Genomic DNA, 23305 nt, shown 5'->3' on the forward strand with positions numbered 1-23305 from the left:
TTTCACAGAAAGGACAATTTCCTTTTATGAACTTGGTCGGAATAGTCGTTATTAGAGAAGTATTTTAGACAGAATAAGCAGCCGTACCAAAAGTTGCAGGAGAAATTAAACAAGCTCCTAAAAACCCTGGCTGTGATGTCCATAAAAAACATCCAAACAAAAACTCACTGCCATCGAAGCAATTCTGACACACGGGAGCCCACCGGGCACGGGAGAACTGCCCCAGATGGTTTCCAGGACTGTAACCCTTTCCGGGGTGCTGCTGGATTCAAACTGCACACCTTGTGGTTAGCAGCTCAAGCGTAACCATGATGCCACCAGAGCACCGTGTAATGCTCACGAGGAATGAAAACGGCTTCAATGTACACAGCACTGGGGTCCTGTGAAGTACACAAGAACTCTCTCTTGTGTTCCACGTCACCCACAGGCAAACAAACATACCACAGTTCATGAAAGTCGGTCTGTGGGGAAGGATAATTCCAAACCCAGCCTTATTTTTGGCGGCCTCATGCAAGATTACGACAATTTCACGCACTTACGTTCAGACATAAAGATTGTTAGGTGGTGTATAGAAAGAAATAAAGCCAGACCAAAAAAACTCCCACAAAAACTAGAAAAAATAATTTCAGTTAAAACTGCCCTTTAAAATACTTCTACTTGAAAAAGAGTTATTTTGAAAGTACTATTTATTTATAATTTTCAGTATAGTTGTATTTTAAAAATGATTTAGTTTGTTGAAATGGAATAATTAGGTTAAATATCTGCTTAAACAATAGATTTGTCAGGGCTCTATTTTATATATTTAAAACTTTTTAATAATGAATTAAGCAAGGTTTGTAGATTAGTTCAATTGTACATTCGACAGTCACACACGTGAACTCATTCATTGCCACCTCCTCAACATACCATCGCGCCTTGCCGTTTCCATTCCTCGTCCAACACCCAGTGAACATATTCCTTTGCTCAGTACAGCCCTTCTGATTTCAAACGGCTGGTTATTCTGAATTCGTTTCCAGACCTGAAAGGTGACTAAAAGCCGTCATCTGGAGAGCTCTATCAGGCTGTGACCAGTAAGTAGTGTGCTCTCTTCTGATGTTGAGTTCTGTCCCAGTTTTCTCTCATTCTATTCAGGACCTTCCAATGTGATCCTTTTCAGAGACGTTGGCAGTAGCCGCCAGGATCATCCAGCCCTTCTAGTCTCAGGGTTGGTGGAAACATTGGACCAATTGTTTCCATGCATCATTAGATTTCGGTCACTCTTCTTTCTTCTGGACGCGAAGACACGCATACTTGCACCTTAGGTGGCTGTGGACTGGTGGGTAATCACCACAGCAGGAGCTAGAATCCTGTCCTTGTAAGCTATGTTATGCCCACTGCCTGCCCATGGGCCCATATGCCCATGTCACCCAGACCGTGGATCTGGTTTAGAAAGTACTTTTGTTAAGGTTTGTGGACACTGTGTCATACCATACATTCTACCAGACTGTCTTGTGTGATTCAGGTCAGTAGACACTAAGTTAAGCTTTGCTGACTATCATTCTATCAAACTCATATATCGTGCAACATGTAACAACTTTATAAATAAGAAAGAAAATAAGCTTCTCTGTTTCAATCATTGGTAAAAAGTTATCGAATGACAAAGAAGGATAGATTTCATTAGCTCTGCTTGGAGAACCACCTTCTCACAATCACTTTCCAAAACTCCAGTACCGCCTACAGAAAAACTCCACTACCTCCTACGGAGTCACTTCTGGACTGGTCCAGGAAACTACTGGTCTACTTCGAGTTTTTACTATGCTTCAACACTTAGGATACAAAAAAAAGATTTTGTATTTTCTCGTATTTTATTGCACAATACAAATTTGACTGAAATGCATTAAGAAACATTTTGTGTTTAAATCAACACTAACACAAAATGTGTGTTTGTTTTTTTTAGGAGTTAACACAGCTTATTTACATAATTTCCCAACTCAGCATGAAGGTGAGCAGCCCACAGTGGAAAATTTAGATATTTGCACTATAGTCTTACACACACACACACACACACACACACACACACACACACTCTCTCTCTCTCTCTCTTTTGGTCTTTCCCTCTTCTTTATTTTTTTGTCTTTAGAAGTTCACAGTGTTATAGAAGTGAAAAATCAGAATGTTAAGAAACCACTCTAAAACATATGGCTTTATATACATATAAAATTCAATAATGTTGTCACAACCCCTAATTTGATTTGATCCTTATTAGTTACTAATCTACTATATTATCCAGAATAAGCATTTCTGTACATATTGAATTGTTCACGTGCATCTAGAGCAGGACTTGTAAAAGTGAAGTGTCACTGTTAGATTAATGGTCATCTCTTGCAAGACCATTTTGAACTTGAACACAATTAAGTTAAATTTCACATAATTTCTTTATTACACAATTAGCATATATTCTTAAATGTTCTAACGCTTTCAAATAAGCAAGCATGTCACTGGATTTACATCTGCAAAACATCCTTTTGCACAGCACCAGAGGTTAAAAAAAGGATCTACCTAAGCAAATGCTCTTTTTCCTTCATTACTCATAGTTTTATTTCAACACGAAACCCAAACTGACAATAAAGACAACTTGGGCCAGACTCTTCCACTTTAAATAAATAAACAAACATTTCATCCACATTGCCTTTAAATATTGTTTGCTAGAGTTTCTTGGTAACACCTATAAAATCAGCTGAGCCGAAGACCAACTTCTGATCTTGGAGGATTAAGCAAGCCGGATGGGATTCTCTAGGTTGGCTTTAAAAGTTTCAAGAAACCTGGTGGCTAGTTGGTCGTCTACCACTCGGCTGTCACTTGACATGGTGACGGTTATCAGCTGGTGCGGCTGCAGGCTGGTGTTGCCCTCTTCATCCTGACTGGGCTTCAGAACCGGTCGGAACCTCCCAACAGCCAAGATGCAGGCCTGTGGGGGATTGATCACTGCGGAAAACGCATCAATGCCAAACATGCCCAAGTTGGAAATACTAAGGAAGAACAGAAAGACAAAGCTCAATGCAGCAAGTCCTTATGACAACCTTACTTTATAAAAAGACAACCTTACTAAATCTGTTATCAAATTACTCAAATACCAAAGAACACAAGGCATGCAGATAATACATCTCCTATCAAACATTTACTCAGCATTGAATGGAAAGTCCCAGCCAGTGGAATATGACAAGCAGAAATAAAATACAGTAACTGAAAGACAGACAGAAAATGGTCACTATTCACAGATAATTGATTTTATCCATAAATAATTCAAGACTTGCTAGACAAAGTTACAAAATTACTAAGTGAATTTACTGAGCTATGCCATTGGATAATAGACACACAAGTACAGATATAAGGTGTGTGCAGCAATTAAGGCATAAATGTATGAAACAATGTCATTTAGAATTCTGTGTATGTACACACATACCAGAAAATAAATAAAACCTCAGAAGATGTCTTATCTATAAATACTTTTCTCTCTATATATATTCAAATAAAGCATGTGGTATTTAGCTTAAATTAAAAAATTTGTTTCTGATCAATCTATGCCACGTGGTAAGGCTCAGTGCCCTGGAGAAGGGAACCATGCTTGGGAAGGTCGGCTGAAAAGAGGGGACCCTCGAGAGGCACGGGCTACCCCACGAGGCTCGGACACAGCAATGAGGGTGCGGCACAGGCACTGTTTCCTTCTGCTGGACACACTGGGTCACTATGAGTCAAAGCTGACTCGGTGGCTTCTAACAATGAACAACATATCTGATATTACTAATAATCAAGAATTTAAATTCTACCTGAAAGATCCTCCTTGATATTCTTCTGGTAGCAATTTTCCATCTCTTGCTTTCTTGGAAAGAGCCTGCAGAAAATACAAACGGCACCTGATGACCAACACTGTATGGATAGCTAATCCTGTCAGTACCTGTAACACCTAGAATATGAAGGGGCTTCAACAAGTTTGTGGAAAAATTCCATTACCTTTTTTTTAACCCTTGGTATCAGCTCTTCTCCCCCCCCTCCTTCCCCACCCTGTGAACCCTGATAAATGACAAATTATTATTACTTTCATATATTAAACCAACGGCTGTCTTCCTTCACCCACTTGTCTGTAGTTTGTTTCCCTGGGTCGGTGGGTTATACGTTGATCATCGTGATTGGTTCCCCCTTCTCCACTCACTTTCCCCCTACTCTGCTGATATTGTTACTTCCATTTCTGTTCCTGAGCGATTTATCTGACCTGGATTCTGTGTGTGATCAGCTCTTATCTGTACCAGTGTAATTCTCTGGTCTAACCAGGACTGAAAGGTAGAACTGAGGTCACGATGGTGGTGGTGGGGGGGGGGGTGAGGAAGCCTCAAAGAACCAGAGGAATATTATGTGTTGCATCGGTGCTATAATGCGCCCTGGTTGACTCGTCCCTTCCTTGTGACCCTTCTGTGAAGGGGATGTCCCATTATCTACAGATGGGTTTGGGGTCTCTGCTCTGATCCCCCTTGTTTTCAAGAATGTTTTATTTTTTTTGTTTTGAGCCTTCTGATGCCTGTTACCTGGTCCTGTCGACACCTCATGATCACACAGGCTGGTTTTAATTCCATTTTGCTACAAACACTTTGATGAACCCTCATATCTGCACAGGGTATGTTGCCAGCTCCATATGTTTGATGTGACCTAACAAAGGGCTTTATCTATAAATAGCTTTCTCCATGTAATGCAATGAACACAATATATAACTTACAGCATAGATTATCCAAGATTATTAAGAAGAGAAAATCAAATGCTATAAAAATCACTTCTCTTTAAAAATTCCAAATACTAGAATTGAGTATGTACCATTCTGTGCAGAAATTTTCAGTGTTTTCTGTATGTAGAAAGCAATTTTTTGCTTCAGCTGTAAATTTTTTTTCGTGTAAAACACTGCCATTCAGATCCTGGATGCTTCCTCCCCCCAACTACCATGATCCGAATTCTACCTTGCAGGGCTGGATAGGACAGAGGCTGTACACTGGTACATATGAAGGCTGGAGGTACAGGGAATCCAGGGTGGATGATACCTTCAGGACCAAGGGTGTGAGGGACGATGCTGGGAGAGTGGAGGGTGAGTGGGTTGGAAAGGGGGAACTGATTACAAGGATCCACATGTGACCTCTTCCCTGGGAGAGGGACGGCAGAGAAGGGGGGAAGGGAGACTCCGGATAGGGCAAGATATGACAAAATAACGATGTATAAATTACCAAGGGCACATGAGGGAGGGGGGAGAGGGGAGGGAGGGGAAAAAAAAAGAGGACCTGATGCAAGAGGCTTAAGTGGAGAGCAAATGCCTTGAGAATGATTGGGGCAGGGAATGTATGGATGTGCTTTATACAATTGATGTATGTATATGTATGGATTGTGATAAGAGTTGTATGAGTCCCTAATAAAATGTAAAAAAAGAAAAGGGGAGAAAAAATTGATTAGGGCAAAGACTGTACAGATGTGCTTTATACAATTGATTGTATGTATATGTATGGACTGTGATAAGAATTGTATGAGCCCCTAATAAATTGTTAAAAAAAAATACTGCCATTCATGTCAATCTAGTAGGTTTCAAACAAAGTAGCCAGTGGGAACTAAAACTGTATCCCAATGATCCCGTGACAAAATCAGTTTTTATCTTTCAGGGTTCACTTCCATTTCTATCTATCTATCTATCTATCTATCTATCTATCTATCTATCTATCTCAGACAACTTTGAAGAAAAATAAAATTTTATATTTCACTTTTTAAACAAATTTTGTTGAATTTTTATTTTGAAGTGAGGATTCAGAAATATGGATAGGATAATTAAAACACTATATAATTGTTTTTTAAAAACATTTTATTAGGGGCTCATATATTTCACTTTTTGTTACTTTTTTATGAATGATTTTTTGACAATACTGAATTCTAAAACTTAACACAGCAGAGGAGAAAGCGATGACACAGAGAATGATATCGAGAAAGTAGTTAAATTTTCCATGAACTTGCAATTAGCTCTACTCCTGTTAATTCATAAATTTCAATGCATCAAAAACAAGGAGAAAAGATTAAGATATCATATACAAAAGTTAATAGTGAACTGCTTTCTGAACAGGTAAGAAAGATAAAGCTACTGTCATTTGAGAAAAATTGTTGAAGCTTACCTAATATTCTGTATTATGTAGTCAATAAAAGCACTATTACAATCACAAGTGACAATTACTTAACTTTAAACCAGGTAATTATATTTTGGAAAACGAAAACATTTTTAAAAGTTCTCAAACCCCAAACCAAAAATGAAATGCTGAGCTTTGACTTGTCCTTAGAGTATAGAAGCAGAGAGGGCAATCTACAAATACATTTTTCCTGCCCCAGCAACAGACTGGCTCACATGCTTTGAACACACACACATCATGTGAGCCTTGAGTGGTATTTCTCTAAAGGCTGATGATCTCAACATGCCCTGAGGAGTTACTGGACTTGAACAAACAAACACAAAGTGAATTTTAAAGACGCGAGGTCAAGCCTCAGTGCTACATCACAAACACCACTACAAGCTCTTTGGACCCCAAACACACCAGCAAGACACTCCCGCCACTGCATCCAAACCCAAACTCCGAATCTGTGCTGAATAGAGATTCTGAGTCAGGTCAGTAGTTGAGAAAATTCCTAATTCTCACTGGGATATTCTGGCAATATGAACTTACCATCACAGTACATGCTACCTGATGCACCCTGCGGAAAAGATGTTAACAAAGAGATGACTAGCAAATACCTCATGGATCCACCACGTGCCTCACTGGCTCACTGAAAAAGCTTGCTGTAATAAATGAGGAACTAGGCGAGCATAGGATCCACAGCTAAACAATAGGCTGCTGCTGTATTAATTTACTCAGGCAATACAAACCCGAGTGCGGCTAGGCTGTGCCTTTGAGCCTTTCGTAGCGGTATCCTGGGGTTTCTGGGGGTCTAGAAGCGAACGCTTATACAGCCATTCTTAACCTGGGGTCCACACAAACCACGTGAAAGGCTAGTCAGCGCTCCCTGAAGAACTACTATAATCCAATACTTTTCTAGGATGGTATATAACAATAAACAATAAAGGACACAGACAAGCCAACAAATAACCACGGTAACTCCAAAGACCGAGCGCACCTACAATGTCGGTGAAAGAAGGTATCGTGAGAGCGTATCAGGGAGCTGCTCTACATAGGGAAGCCAGAGAACATCCCAGAAATGAAGGCCAAGTCAGCTAAGGGAAGATCAGGGGATTCTACGCTTTCTTAAGCGGAGCCCAGAGTTCAACAGATTCACGGCTGCAATCATTTCTGGGAGTTCAGGAGCAGCTTCTCATGTACTGTGAAAACACAGAGGTCTACAAGGATAATCTCCTACGTGAGAAAGTTGCTGTGAACTTGAGGTTTGTCTATTACCATGATCACAGAAATGTAGTTTGAGTTTTATTTAAACTTAAAATTTCTGTCTGAAATATAGCATCTTTAGAGCTGTGTTCTAGACTTGGTGAAAGAAGTCTTCTGTAATTTAAACACAGTTGGCCTCTAATGTATTTGGACGGTATTTCTGAATTTTCTCAAGATGGATCCTATTTGAATAAAAACTTAAAAACCTACAAACACTACTGACGATCACTTGGAAATACCCAAAGCACACCACCCAACACAAAAAGCCAGGGTAGCCAGGTCGTATCACACGTTACCAGAAAGCATAACATTCTGAAAGCACAATATGCATTACTTAAGACTTACCTTCACTGAATCAGCAATTTCCTGTATACCCTTAGCTGGAACATTTTTTATGATTGGTGTAATTAAACCTCTATCAGTTGCCACAGCCACCGAAATGTCAATAAAGGGCAATTGCTTTGGACCATCTCCATCCCAGCTTGCATTCACATCTGGCATTTGCTACGAAACAGAAAAAACACGCCACGGAAGAAGCAGCATTAGACTCGGGCGGCGCAGAAAAATATTTAACACACTAAGATGTAGTTTTCTAAAGCGAATGTAGCCCGAGAGGGAAAAGATTAAAAAGTCAGTATAAAAAATATGCTCTGAAAAAAAATGCTCTGGATCTTGGTATTAAATGTTTTCATTTTTATGTTTTGGAGGAATAATTAAACCTATCATTTTGAAGCAAGCTTGAGAAAACTGCACATGCTTTGATCTGCGTCAGTCGTGGTGAGGAGCTTCCTTTGTCAGCCCTGGTGCTCGGAGGACATGATGTTTACTACCTGCCCGCCTCTCCCGGTGCCCCGCCAGGAGAGACAGTTCATGTCTTGGCTCTAAGAACAACTGGCTTTTCTAGCACTGCTCTGGAATATATCATAGGTCCTGAATAAAAGGCCTTTTCTATTTAAGATGGATTTCCTAGGTGTCATAAATATTAACTTTTTATTAAATTATGCACATTTGACACATATGTCAAATATATATTAAATTATGCACATTTGACACACACACACACACACACACACACACACACATATATACTTACACTCAGGATTATTTTAAAAAGGTGAAATGACCAAGTAACAGTGTGTACCAAATGTCACACAGAAAATAGCGGCAAATAAAAAATCAAATAGTCTAAATAAAACCGGTGTACCTTTCTCTCCCCTGCCCCACCCCAATTTCTTTTCTCAAGGGGGTCACTGACTCGATGGCAGGGAGCAAGAGAGGTACCTGTGGGTCTAATCCAGTGGTTCTCAACCTTCCTAATGCCGTGACCTCTTAAAACAGTTCTTCATTCTGTGGTGACTCCAGCCATAAAATTATTTTCATTGTTACTTCCTAACTGTAATTTTGCTACTGTTACGAATTGGGCGACCCCTGTGAAAGGGCCGTTCGACTCCCAAAGGGGTTGCGACCCACAGGTTGATTATAGTTCTGTTACAAAAAATAGGTGGTTGCATCTTTAGATTCTACTAGTACATAAATCGTCATCCTTTTTTCTTTGGGGGTATGGTCTGCTGAAAGCACACTTTCATAAACTAGCCAGCTCAGATGCAGGAACCCAGAGAGAAAGCCCAGAAACATCGGAAGAACAGGTTTGAGATCTCTGCCTGAACTGGAGGAGGAAGGACTAGATTGACCAGATGCTGCGACAGAGACTTTGGGACAGAGCAGGGAGACAGGCTGAGAACAGAGGCTGAGACAGGGAAGCCGAGTCAGAGAAGAGGGGCAGTGCCGAGACTACAGGTCTGTGCGGCAGAGCTACAGGTGGGCTCCTTGGTTCCCAGAGGCAGAGGCCGAGAGACCCCGTGGCTGAGAACTTGAGGACCAAAGAGGGACTTGGTTGCTAGCTGAGGAGAGGTGTTGCTGCAGGCCAATGACAGTCTCTTGTTTACTGATGCCGACATCCGGGAAATGGTTCACTTCTTTAATAACCCCCTTAGCTGTGAGTGTTGTCTGCGTTCTGGGTGGCCAATGAACCCAGCACAATGGTGGAGTGCCATGGGATGAATGATTGGCGCAAGAATAAAGGAGGAGGAAAGATAAAGGCAAGTCTGACCTCCGCTCACCATGCCGCCAGAGGTCAGAGATGGCCACCTCATGCCCTTCTAGCGCTCATCAACACCCGTGCTTGCTTTCAGTGCTCAGTCTAGTCACCCATTGAAGACCTCGGCCTGGGGCTACAGCAATGAGCCAAAGTGTGAAGGACTCCCTGCTCTCTCAGAGCTTCTATTTTAGTTTCAAGTGAAATACTTGTTACACTTCTGATACGGTCGTCTTTATTTATTTGTCTCATCTACCCAACATTCCGTATTATGAACTCCTCCAAGACATAGCCCACATTTTATCTTTTTCGACTTCTCATAGGACCTATGTCATAGAATTTCAATGCTATTTTGCTGAATTAACTTTAGAAATTTTGTGTAACACTATACCAAAAGCGCTAATGATAAAATCCAAATACATCTGTAAGAACTCTAATTTCAATAGCTTACCTAAACAGAACTAGCATATTAAAAATGCTTATTACATACTCAGTAACTCATAAAACTTTATAAATGTACAGACGACAGGTGTTAACCAGATGAATCATCAGAAGGTGAAGGAAAGCATGCTAGCATTGCACATGTGATGCACAGTCTCCTGTCCTTCAGAGGTAGGTCTGTCTCCTGGTATTCATGCCCTGTGTAATCGCCCCTTGGGTATGGGTGGGACCTGTCATGATTAGGCACCTCAGGTTGATTCCAAAGCACAGTGACCCTGTGTACAACAGAATGGAATACTGCCCAGTCCCGCGCGTCCTCACAACGGTTGCCACCTGAGTCCATTATTGCGGTCACCGTCAACCCACGCCCTTGAAGATCTTCTTTACTGCCGGCCCTCTACTAGCTAACGCATATGATGTCCATTTCCAGGGACTGGTCTCTCTTGATAACGTGTCCGGGTACATCCTCCAAGTCATTTACTCTTAATCCATCCAAGATTGTTGCCAACACTCTGGTTCAAATGCATGCAGTCCTTGTTAGCCTTCAATATTGGAGAGACTGAAAGTACCATGGCTTGGGTCAGGTGCACCTTAGCTCTATCTTCACTCTACCACGTGAACGCTTCCAGTCCCCTTGGCTTTCAGCAAGCAAGGCTGCAATTCGGCCTCCTCCCAGTCTGAGGATGCGCTCTTCTTACAGATGCTTAAGTACGGTAAAAGGATGCAACATTGCGGCCTACCTTTCCCGATTTTAAACACACGGCTACCTTTGTTCTATGTGAAAGGCTACTTCATGATATGCATGCATAGGCTTCCCATAAGCACAATGCCATGACCTGGAATTCTCAGTCTTCACAGTGTCAGCCATAGTTTGCTATGATACACAGTGGAATGTCTTCACACAGCCGATGAAACACAAGTAAACTTCTTTCTGGAATTCCCTGCTTTCAGCCCAAACCAACTTAAGTCAACAATGATATAACCTCGTGCAGGCCCTCTTCTGAAGCTAGCTTGAGTTTCTGGCAGCTTCTTGTCTTCTACTGTTTTTCAGTTACTGGTATCTTCAACATTTTACTTGCATGTGACATTAATTAAATTGTTTGCTTCCTCATTCTCTCAGGTCATCTTTCTTTGGGAATAGGAACAGATATGTGTCTCTTCCAGTTGGTTGGCCAGGTGGTAGTCTTCCAAATTTCTTTACAAATTTCCAAAATTCATAAACTACTGAGTGCTTCCAGTGTTGTATCTGTTTCACTATTTCAACCAGTTTTCTGTCAGATGTTCTGGGGCCCTGTTTGTCGTTAATGCCACCAATACAGCTTGGGCTTCTTCCTTCACCATTCACTCCTGACCACACGTTGCCTTTTAAAAAAAAATATATATATATATATTTAAATATATATATATATTGACATGTTGAGCATCAACCAATCTTTACTATACACAGCCTGTGTCCGTTTTATTCTAATTTCTTTTTGAGCTTCCTAACATCTCTTAATATTTTAACTTCATGTTTGAATTTCGCAGCCCGCCCCTCAAATTCTTTCAGCTTGCGAAATGTTGAGCATGTTTTCCGCTTTTAATTTTCAAAGTCCAGATCTTTGTACAATCCACTATAAATACCATGCTTTACCTTCATCAGGTGCTCTTAGGAATTTTCTATCATGTTCTTTATCATTTTGTCCAGTTGCTTTGGTGCCTCTATATTTAGGAGCAAGTTTCGGGTTTTTTTCCTTTAAATCATCTTATTAGGGGGTCATATAACTCATCACAATCCACACATACATCAATTGTGTAAAGCACATTTGTATATTCGTTGCCCTCATCATTCTCAACACATTTGCTCTCCACCCAAGCCCCTGGCATCAGGTCCTCTTTTTTCCCCTCCCTCCCCACTCCCCGTCCCTCATTAACCCTTGATAATTTATAAATTATTATTTGTCATATCTTGCTCTGTCCCACGTCTCCCTTTACCCACTTTTCTGTTGTATGTCCCCCAGGGAGGAGGTCACATGCAGATCCTTGAAACAGGTTCCCCTTTCCAACTCACCCTCCCTCTACCCTCCTGGTATCGCCACTCACACCACTGGTCCTGAGGGGATCATCCGCCCTGGCTCCCCTGTGCTTCCAGTTTCCATCTGTACCAGTGTACATCTTCTGGTCTAGTCAGACTTGCAAGGTGATTCGGATCATGACTGGGGGCGGGGGGCATTTAGGAACTAGAGGAAAGTTGTATTTTTCATCGTTGCTACAGTGCACCCTGTCTTGTCTCCTCCTCAAGACCCTTCTGTAAGGGGATGTCCAGTGCTACAAATGGGCTTTCGGTCTCCATTCCGCACTCCCCGCTCATTCACTATGGTAAAATTTTTTGTTCTGATAATACCTGATCCCTGATCCCTTGACACCTTGTGATTGCACAGGCTGGTTTGCTTCTTCCATGTGGGCTTTGTTGCTTCTGAGCTAGATGGCCGCTTGTTTACCTTCAAGCCTTTAAGACCCCAGACGCTATATCTTTTGATAGTCGGGCCCTATCAGCTATCTTTGTCAAATTTGCTTATGCATCCATTTGCCTTCAGCAGTCGAATCAGGGAGGTGAGCACACAATGATATGATTTTTTTGTTCTTTGATGCCTGATAACTGAACCCTTCAGTACCTCATGGTCACACAGGCTGGTGTGCTTCTTCCATGTGGGTTTTATTGCTTCTGAGCCAGATGGCCACTTGTTTACCTTCAAGCCTTTAAGACCCCAGATGCTACCTCTTTTGATAGCTGGGCACCATCAGCTTTCTTCACCATTTAGTTGTTCACCCACTTTGTCTTCAGCGGTTGTGTCGGGAAGGTGAGCGTCATAGAATACCAATTTAATAGATGAAAGTATTCTTGCATTGAGGGATTACTTAAGTGGAGGTCCAATATCCCTCTGCTACCTTAATACTAACCTTATAAATATATGCACATAGATCTATTTTCCCATTCTCATGTATAAATATATTTGCAAATGTACATGTGCAAATATATAAATGCCCTTTGCCCCCAGTTCTTTCCTCTATTTCCTTTAACTTCCCTCCTGTCCCACTATCATGCTCAGTCCCCAACAGGGTTTCAGCAATTCCTCTTAGTTACATTACCTTTGATCATGCCCAACCAGGCTTCCCACACCCTCCTCAGCACCGATTTGGATCGCTTGGTGTTCCCTTGTCCCTGGGTTTATTAACACCACTACCTTTCCCTTCAACTCCCCATCTCTCTCCCATGTCCCCACAGAACTACTGGTCCCGTTGTTTACTCCTCTAATTGTTCATCCAGTCTATCTTATTTAGACGGACCTGCGGAGATAGTAACATGCACAAAAACAAGACAGAGCACAACCAAGCAACAATATACAACAAAACAACAACAAACCAATGACCAAAACAAAACAAAACACAACAAGAAAGAAAAGCTTGTAGTTAGTTCTAGGATTGTTTGTTGGCCTTTAGGAATGTTTTCCAGTCCAGTCTGTTAGGACACCATGCCGTGGCCCCAAAGTCCACCTTCAGCATTCCCTGGGGACCTCGCCGCTGCATTCCCTTGCTGTTCTGTTGCACCCCCTTAGTGTTCTGTCTCGATGTTCTGCTGCACTCCCGCAGTGCCCTGCCTTGGTGAAGTTTCAGTTTCTTCTGCTACCATTTTGATTTCTGTCCCCCCGTCTTTCTACATGTAAAATGTTCTTGATGTCACCCCATAACGTGTCTCACCTTGGATCCCCACTGTTCAATGCATCAAATCTATTCTTGAGAAGCCTTTCAAATTTAGGTGAGATATATTTCAGCTTGTATTTTGGCTCTCGTGGAAGATTCTTCAACTTCAACCTGAACTTATATATAATTGATAGCTTGTTTCAGTGGCCCCTGGTCAGCCCCTGACCTTGTTTCCACAGATACAGTATCTATTGCATTCCTATGTATTCCACAGAGGTCTGGGCGTATAGTCACTGCTATGGTGTTGCCAAAAGGCCTCATTACCATGTGAGTCATTGGTCTAACAAAATTCCATCATGTGATCTCCCATGTCACTTCAATCACCAAGGCCCCCGTTTTCAACTACTGATCCTGTCTCTTTGTTTTCAACTTTCCCATTCCAATCACCAGGGATTGATCAATCATCTTGATTTTATGTTTAATCAATTTAGAAATCATCAATTCCTTCATTTTTAGCATTAATGGTGGTGCAACTGTTAGGTGCTTAGCTGCTACCCCAAAAGCTGATGGCTGGAACCCAGCAATGCTCAGCGAGAGAAAGAAGCTGGGAACTGCTCAGTAAAGGCAGCGATAGCCCACACAGTGCCGGGGCAACTCCACTCCATCATGGGTCACGACAGACCCAGGGGGCGACTACTCCGTCACATGTGTCACAACACAGACCTGGGGGGGAGGACTCTACTCTGTCACATGGGCCACGATACAGACCTGGGGGGGAGGACTCTACTCTGTCACATGGGCCACAACACAGACCTGGGGGGAGGACTCTACTCTGTCACATGGGTCATGACACAGACCTGGTGGGGAGGACTCTACTCCGTCACATGGGTCACGACACAGACCTGGGGGGGAGGACTCTACTCCGTCACATGGGTCACGACACAGACCTGGGGGGGAGGACTCTACTCCGTCACATGGGTCACGACACAGACCTGCGGGGGGGAGGACTCTACTATGTCACATGGGCCACGACACAGACCCAGGGGGCAACTCTATTCCGTCACATGGGTCACTATTCACAGTCCCAGGGGGCGACTACTCCGTCACATGGGCAACACGACACAGTCCCGGGGAGCGACTCCAGTCCATTACATGGGCCACTAGGAGTCAATAATGGTAATAACTGTGTGCAACACTCTTACCCCCACTATCACCTCAACTCGTTCTTTCTTTTAAATTTCACTGTGCCGGAGACACCACCTTCCCTGCCCAACTCTCAAAAATAGCATCCCTAGTTACTCTTGCTCCCTTACCCCCTCTTTTTATTTATCTTCTCAGCACTTTTCATCATCTAATATACACAGTTGTTAGCTTTCTTGTTAGAATACAAGTCCTGTGGGTACAGAAACTGCCAGTTTGGGGTCATGACCACACCCATCTCTAATGTCTGGAATGTATTCATTTAGCACAAGACATGGGCTCAACCATTATCTGTTGACTAGCTGGTCTTTATTCTACGGTAATTAGTTGTGAATCCTCATGATTCTGCTTCTTCATCTGTAAAGAGGGACATTCCATGAGCGAGTATTTTTAGTAACAAGATTGCTTCTGTGGAGCTGTAGGCATTCTTATCGAACCCCCCAGGATATGTGGTTACTTGAAAAGCCAAGATTACATACGGACTGCTTACTTTAAGGGTCACCGCTGCTGCCTTGATGATAAAATCATTTACTGATACCTTTATGTCGTCTGGAAAACAAAAAGAGCATTAACCAAGCTGTAACAACAATCCTGTGACTTAACTGGAGCTTATTTAAAAACCCAACATGGGATTTTTGTTGGTTTTTGCTTGCTTGCTTATTAAGTAAGGTTTTCCTGGTTAGAAAAACGTTCATCATATGAGGTAGGTTTTGGATAAATAATATTAGACATACAAATATTTCACTATGGTCTTATACTAATTGTACCATAAGGTTTTAAAATTGCTCGGGTATCATGCACAAGAACTTGAACGATAGATTAAACTCTATCCAGAAATCAAACGACTACTTCCTGCGCCTACAATGAGTAGCGGGCTTTCCGTATGCACAGTGTATATGCCTGGGGGTTCACAGAGGCCCAGCTATTTCCCTCATCCCTTAAGCCAGTGGTGCCCATGGGTACTTTAACTACCCAATCATGTGTTCCATATATTTCCTTTTACTAATGGAAGTGTACAACCAAACACTGAGATCACTACATCTAATAACGGTCGCTTGTTAATGTAACAAAACAGGATATAGCAAACGCCAGGGATGTAGCAATGTGGGCACGGGTCCCAGCAGAATGAATAAAGTGAGGTTTTCTGTAATTTTATGGTGAGTCCACTTGAGTCCATTTCCTTTAAGCGTACATCCTGATTTTAGGATCAAACTGGGGTCCCACCCCTTCACACATAGTTGATCCTAACTAAAGCATGTGACTTATTAAAACCTTCGCTCTTCCTTCTTCCCAGTGGGTAAGGGAGTGCTGGAAAACTCACATTACACTCAATTGTTTCTTGCAAGAGTGTCGATAAAAAGATTCTAAGACTGAGATATAGTCAATGGTATGTGGCAGAATATACAAACCCTGTCACCACCTCACCATGGAATTTGACCTGGACCACGGATCATGCCAAAGGAATGCTGGAGATTTCAGAAGGAGATCCGATGCATCACCCAAATCCTCAACACTGCCAAACGGCCACAGTAACGGCCAGCTCTGTCAGGCCCTACCTCTTCTAAGGCCGTTTTTAAAAAAATACTTGTTTGTTTGTTTGCTTAAAGTCCCTTTAGAAGTAGAACACAAACAGATTTCAGTGCTTGGAAGTTTTATTGATAATCACAAACACCAGATTCAGGCTGCACAAGTGCAAATATATTTCAAACACAACATTTCTGAACGCAGTATGCTAAGCTCTCAGAGCGACTTCGGCTTCCTTCTTGCTTGCTTTACTACCTATACTGCTTCAGAGTTCCGAACTAACCTCCCGAGTCAGCGGCTGCTCTGTCCAGAATCCTCACTTACAAACTTCCGTCCTCAGTAGCCGCCAACATTTAGAAGCACTTTTGAGTTTTAACGCCATCTTCGTGTCGAGCTTGTCCCTGGTTCCCATGTCACTCTCCTCTCTAAGATATTCGCCACCATCTGCCAGTGCAGCATTCTCAGACCCTGCCCCTCAATGCTGGCATCTCCTCAGGTGTGGACTTCCCACGGTTTTGATTCAAGTTACATGCTATTGGCCTCCTCCAAATCCTATCCCCAATCTTTATCTACAAGGAGCTGCACACTTGTATGTCGGATTTCTCGCAGGACGGTCCCCTAATGTGTCTTAACAGGCATCCAATCTAGTATGCCCAAAGGCGAGTTTTTCTAGTTTGTTTGTTTTTAACTCATTACAAAAAATTTTACAAGAACAAAAAGGGGCTCCTGGGTGACGATATTGAGAAGAACAGAGCAAGAAATAGTTTGTAAGGGAATACCACGTTCTTTGTTGCATCTTGTTAAGTGGCAAAAGCAAAGTGTGCAGCGCGTGCATAGAATATTGTGCTATATATTCATTCTGCAGTGACTCGTAGCTTTCCATTTAGTTTCCTGAACTCTGAAAGCTATTGCGGTGGTCCCTGTTGTTCAATGCCATCGAGCCGGCCCAACTCAGACCAACTGTGAACAACAGACCCAACCACCGCCCGGCCCGGCAGCCTCCTCACTGTGGTTCCTACATCTGTGCCCATTGTTGCAGCCACGGCGTCAGTCTCTCTCGCTGAGAGCCTTTCTCCTTTTCATCGCCCCCTCTTTACCTCCTAGCTCAGGTCCTCCTCCAGGGACGGGCACCCTGGATAACATAGCCACAGTAACAAGACGTCTTGCCATTCTTGCTTCTAACGAAAGCTATGAGGTTGTTTTAATATGCAGTTTTCTAAGTATGTATATCATTTGCATGTTGTGGTAGTTAAATTCTATTGTGTCAACTTAAGGCTATTAAGAGCGAAGGGGTGGAGTCTAGCCTGTCAATCAAGTCAGAGCCTGATGATTCTTCCCTGTGGGCGTGGCCTTCTCATGAGGATTCTGGGAACTTCTTCTCTTTCTCCCTGAAGGCGGGGTCTCTCTGCTTCACCTTCCTGCTGTTGACAAACTCAGAGAGCTGGAGGAGCCACGAGGAGACCCACACTAGTGCTGACATGCTTTTGCCACCACTGGATCCACAAGACCCTTCATCCACTGGCCTGTAATCTTCCTGCATTCAGCATCACTGCATGACCTACGTGAGTCTGGAAGAGGAATCTATGTACTAGTATTGGACTGGGCTGTTTTCTCAATACATAATTACTCTTTGACATAAAGCTCATTCTTATTCATGCATGCATGTCACTGGATGAGTTTCTCTAGTCAATCAGTCTAAAACCCAAGTACCCGAGAGCCGCAACACAAGGTGGCTGGCATCCTAACAGTGAAATTTTCTTGATCTGTTATGAAGCTGAGGTCACAAAACAAATAAGTGAAATGAATGCCAAAGGGAGATAAGGTCTCTCTTGAGAGACACACACAGGAAGTGACTGATGATTAATCACTGTTTGAGGAGTGCGGACAGGACGTTAATTCATTCATGCTTAAAGAGAATGGGGGGAAGGGAGACTCTGGATAGGGAAAGATATGACAAAATAACAATCTGTGGATTATCAAGGGCTCATGAGGGAGGGGAGAGAGGGAAGGGAGGGAAAAAAAAAAAGAGGACCTGATGCAGAGGGCTTAAGTGGAGAGCAAATGCTTTGAGAGTGATTAGGGCAAAGAATGTAAGGATGTGCTTTACACAATTGATGTATGTATATGCATGGATTGTGATAAGAGTTGTATGAGCCCCTAATAAAATGTTTAAAAAAAAAAAAAAGCTTTCAGCAAGCTAGGTATGGGAATTTCCTAAACCTTAAAAAGGGCATCTAGGAAACACCTTTATCCAATATTGAAACAAGAAACGATCAGTTCGCGCTGAAATTCACAAATATTTCAGCAACCTTGTACGGTGATTTGGGGGATGAATATGGCACATTTATCTTGTAGTATAAATCATAAAAAACTTGAAGGCATTCTGAAGAAAACATAAAAATGAATACAGCCGTGACATAGCGAACCTCTATTTCCGATCTGAAAGGTTCAGCAATCTGACGTGTCGTCAGGTGCTACATGCCAAGGCCTGCTCTTCAGGTGCCGTCACAAGGAGGGCTCGGGAAGCCACCCAGAGCCCAAACAAAGCCACTCAGTGCTTGCTCCGTCCGAGCGAGTCATCCATGTCTTACAAAAAAGTTGCTGTTTTTACTTTAAGAAAGGAAGAGCATGCGTCAAAAATCCATAGCGCCATTTGTCCAGCTCAGTGTGTGGCGGAGGGACTGGCACTCAATCCTGCCTGCTGAGTGGAGGCTCACTCACCAAATGCACACAAGTGAACCGCAACAACAGGGGGACAGAAACTGTGCAGAACAAAACAATGACTTGGCACAAAAGTTGTATTTCCACGATACTATGAAACCAATTTATTTCTTATAGGGAAAGCAGAAACAATTCCTTTCTCTAACAGCAGAGTACTCCCAGAGCATGGACATGGACATGGAAATGAAACACGGCACAGTGTGGGTTTTAAAACTAAAGGACTCCGTGATAGGTTGGCATGTGTACCACAGTGAGCAAATCCAACTTCACTCACCTTTGACCAGATCTTGTCGTATTTTTAAAACCGCTCCAAGGTCACAGTCAGCAGTAGCATAGGCATGAGGCACGGTGCTTTTGGACTCAGTTAACCTCTTGGCAATGACTCGTCGAATATTGCTAGCAGGGATTTCAGAGAACGTGCCCTGCAAGGAAACAGAGTCTGTCTAGGACATGCCGAGGAGTGGGACGCTGTGCCCGCAAACCCCAGCGTCGCAGTAACCAAACTCATGTAACACCAGTTAAAGCTGATATATATGTAAATCTATTGTTCTTTCATGTGAAGAGGTATGTATTAACAAGTATAAGAAATTCCATTGAGTTGTGGTTTTATAATATATAATTGTGTAGGTATAAACAATAAACGTCGTGTTTCAGTTTTAAATGAGGTTGCTGCTGTTAAAATGATTCAAAAATCTGCATGGTAATCTCATGGCTAAACAGACACCCGTGGAGCTATGGTGGCGTAGTGGGTGACATGCTGGGTTGCTAGCCACAAGGTCAGCAGTTCAAAAACACCAGCTGCTCCAAGAGGAGGAGGCGGCGGCTTTCTATTCCTGTAAAGATTTAGCCTAAGAAGCTCACAGCAGCAGTTCTACTCTTTGAAAGTGATAAGGTTGTTTTGTAAAAAAAATTAACTACTGTCTATACTCATGTATAAGCCGAATTTTTCAGCACATTTTAAAAATGCAGTTTTTGTGGTAAAATCAGGTGCCTCAGCTATGATTTGGGTCGGCTTATACTCGGGTATATATGGTACCTAGCTTGGGAGGGGGGGTGGAATCCCGTTTTTGTGGGGGTACCCCCTCATGTATTTCTCCTTGAGAATCAGTATGCAGGTTTATTTCTATAACTCTCCGATCTTTCTTTTTCTCCTTCTGCAAAGTTCTCATTCCGTTTCAAGTGCATCCACTTCCTACATTTCCTCCCGTGATGAACAAATGACGGGACAAGCACCGGGGGAGGGAAACAGTGATGGGAGTGGAGAAGTCTGAAAACAAAACCCCTGCTGGCATCTGAGAAGGAAGGTCCGTGGCTCTGCATCGCGAGGCTCAACAGTTCACGATGGAAATGACGAGACGGTATCTGAGAAACACAGGCAGGAAGCGCGTGGCGAGTCGAGGGCATTCACCCAGCACAGAAGCTGCGGAATTAAACTGATTACCAGCCTAGTGTTCCGTTTGGAAGTGAACATCGTACAGACACATTTGGCGGAGCTGACAAAGCTGCATGAAGTACGCAGGGCGTTTCCCCAGTGACCACTGGTAACTACTACCAAAGGGGGCTGGCAAAAGGACTGCTGAAGCATTCATTCATCACTCGTCCTCATTCTCCCTCTCGAGAGTCTACTCCCAACTCTGAGAAAGCCTCAAGGTAACGTTACCGCTGCGTTAGGCTTCCCAGGAGTTGATACTGGTGGGATCATCGGCCGGGGATAGGAAGGGCCTGCGGCGGTCAGGGTGGGCGAGGGCGCTGCTGTGGGAGTGGGTGGAGGGGTTGCTGCCGGTCTCGATTCAGCGATCTTGCCCATCTGCTTCAACTCTACCAGTTTGAGAGCATCCCTGTACAAGAAATGGAATTAAAAAACTGATTAGCAACAAAAATGGCCGAGAGCTTGAGAAAAGAGTGGGAGATGTGGAGAAAGTCACAGAAACATATAGGCGGGAAGTTGGTACAACAAAACCAATGTTTTGGGGCTGGAAAAGTAAATCTGGTGTCTTACCTCGTGCCCTGGATTGTAGTGCACTGCCCAAATCTACGTTAAAAATGCTAAGCCCTGTCTATACATGTAATGGAATGCCACCTGGGACAGGGTTTTCTATCTTAGGTTACTGAGGGGCTATCAGTTTGGAGTGTGTTGCAAGTCCATCACTTGAGAGATCCAAGGAACAGTTTAGACACAGAGACAAGAAAGGTGGACGGACTAAGCAAGGCCTGGAGATCGATGGAATCAAGAAACAGACGTTGAAAAGACAACGGCATTCCCCAAATCGACCGAAGAAAAGCCTTCCCACAGAGCCAGGGTCCTGACTTCCTCCTAGACTCCTGTGAGGAAATAAAGGTTTGTTAAATCCACCCTTTTGTGGGATTGTTCTTCCATTGTCTCTGAGTTTGTCACAGTCCAGTGACATGCATGCTGCTGTGACGCTCTTCTAAGAAGACTGGCCAGTGAACACTGCCTAGAACCTGGACTGTATCAAGAATGGGCGTCAGGGTTGGAGGAAGACTTACTAAGGACCAGCTACATGCAGGCGCCATAACCCTGCTGCACTTAGAGAGGGCCTGAAGCGGAAGATCAAAGAAGACAGTCTTCAGTGTGGATTATAACGCAATGTAAAGATAATAAAAATCCTCACACCTGGAATGATTACTAACACCCACAGAAACAGTGGTCAAGAAATCAAATGGCATACGTCACTGGGCAAATCTGCTGTAAAATATTTCTAAAAAGAAAAACACAGTTCCAGTCTCCGAAGCCCACCGGGGCAGCTGTCCTCTGTCCTCTAGAGTCCTCAGCAAGGGAGTCTGGTTTTGATCTTGTTCGGTAAAGCAGAGGAACAATGAAACAGAGGAAGCCCCTCTTTTTCCATGAGATGGAGTGACACAGTGGCCACGAAATTTGCATGAATGCATAGCAACTAGTCCTTGTGAACAAGAAACAGATACCCATTCCACTGAGTGTCTGTTTAGTAGCCATGCAGTTACACGCTTTTGAAATGTAAACAATGGCCAAGCTAGCAAAGTTCTAGATGTTGTTGCTCGGCGCCGTCCAGTTGGTTCCGACACAAAGCAACCGTGCGCAACAGAGCAACCAGCCGCGGAGCCCTGCACGAGCCTCACGATTTGTCCTATCTTTGAGACCACCGTTGCAGCCACGGTGCCAATCCATCTTGTCCAGAGTCTTCCTCTTTTCCCCTGTCCTCCATTTACCAACCATGATGCCCTGTTCCAATTGACTGCTTTCTCCTTATGTCCAAAGTATGGGAGACAGTCTCACCATTCTTACTTCTAAAGAGCATTCTTCTGACTATCTCTCTTTCAAAACAGATTTGTCTGTTCTTTTGGCAACCCATGGTATTTTTATTTACCTTGGATGCGTGTGAATATGAGCTAGTGCTCAAGAAAATACAAAATTCTTCAACCTGAAACTGACTACACAGTCAAGACGCAGTCATACTTCCTGGCAATTGAGTGTGAAAGCTGGAACTAGAGGAACAGCAGCTGGAAAACATGGCCTTGGCATTAGAACTGAGGCAGGAGGTCATGACAGAATTTTGCAAGACCGATGGGTTCTTCATCGCATATACCCTTTCTTAATAACATAAACAGCAATTATACATGGGGAATATACAGAAATCAAAATGACTACATCTGTGGGAAGAGATGACAGAGAACTCAATATCAGCTAAAACCAGGCCAGAGGCTAACGGTGGAACAGGCAACCAATTGCTCTACGTAAGCTGATGCTGAAGTTAAAGAAAGTTAAAACACGTCTACAAGAGCCAACATCCAACCTGAAAATGTCATTTGAATTTCAAGAACATCTTAAGAATAGATTTGACTCACTGAACACTATTGACAGAAGACCTGATGAGCTATGGGATGACATTAAGAACATCATACATGAAAAAAGCGTTAAAGCCATTAAAAACATAGGAAAGAAAGAAAAAAAATCAAAGTAGATATCAGAAGAGACTCTGAAATTGCTCAGAATCATGGAGCAGCTAAGGCAAATGGAAGAAATGAGGAAGTTAAAGAGCTGGATAAAAATTTCAAAGGGCAGCTCAAGAAGACACAGTAGTATAATGGAATGTGCAAAGACCTGGAGTTGGAAAATGGAAAAATCACTCCGCCTATCTTAATTGGGGAAAGAAAAAAACTCAAGAAAAAAAATCCAATCATCAAGTTATAACACTGGAAAGATTTTACGGTCAAAACA

At 42.9% G+C, this 23305-nt stretch overlaps 1 protein-coding gene across 1 annotated transcript in view; it reads right to left on the reverse strand.

Moving 5' to 3' along the window:
- Window positions 1–747: 747 nt before the first annotated feature.
- Window positions 748–23305, reverse strand: part of PDHX (pyruvate dehydrogenase complex component X) — a 67279-nt gene continuing 44721 nt past the window's right edge. Inside the window, exons 6-11 of the mRNA XM_075545909.1 lie at window positions 20750–20927; window positions 19364–19511; window positions 15335–15393; window positions 7773–7931; window positions 3807–3871; window positions 748–3008 (exon numbers count right to left, since the gene is read on the reverse strand). Coding sequence (XP_075402024.1) covers window positions 2750–3008; window positions 3807–3871; window positions 7773–7931; window positions 15335–15393; window positions 19364–19511; window positions 20750–20927 — 868 coding nt within the window. The 3' untranslated portion in view covers window positions 748–2749. The remainder of the gene's footprint in view (window positions 3009–3806; window positions 3872–7772; window positions 7932–15334; window positions 15394–19363; window positions 19512–20749; window positions 20928–23305) is intronic.

The sequence above is a fragment of the Tenrec ecaudatus genome, chromosome 4 (assembly GCF_050624435.1).
Source record: "Tenrec ecaudatus isolate mTenEca1 chromosome 4, mTenEca1.hap1, whole genome shotgun sequence".
Lineage (NCBI taxonomy): Eukaryota > Metazoa > Chordata > Mammalia > Afrosoricida > Tenrecidae > Tenrec > Tenrec ecaudatus.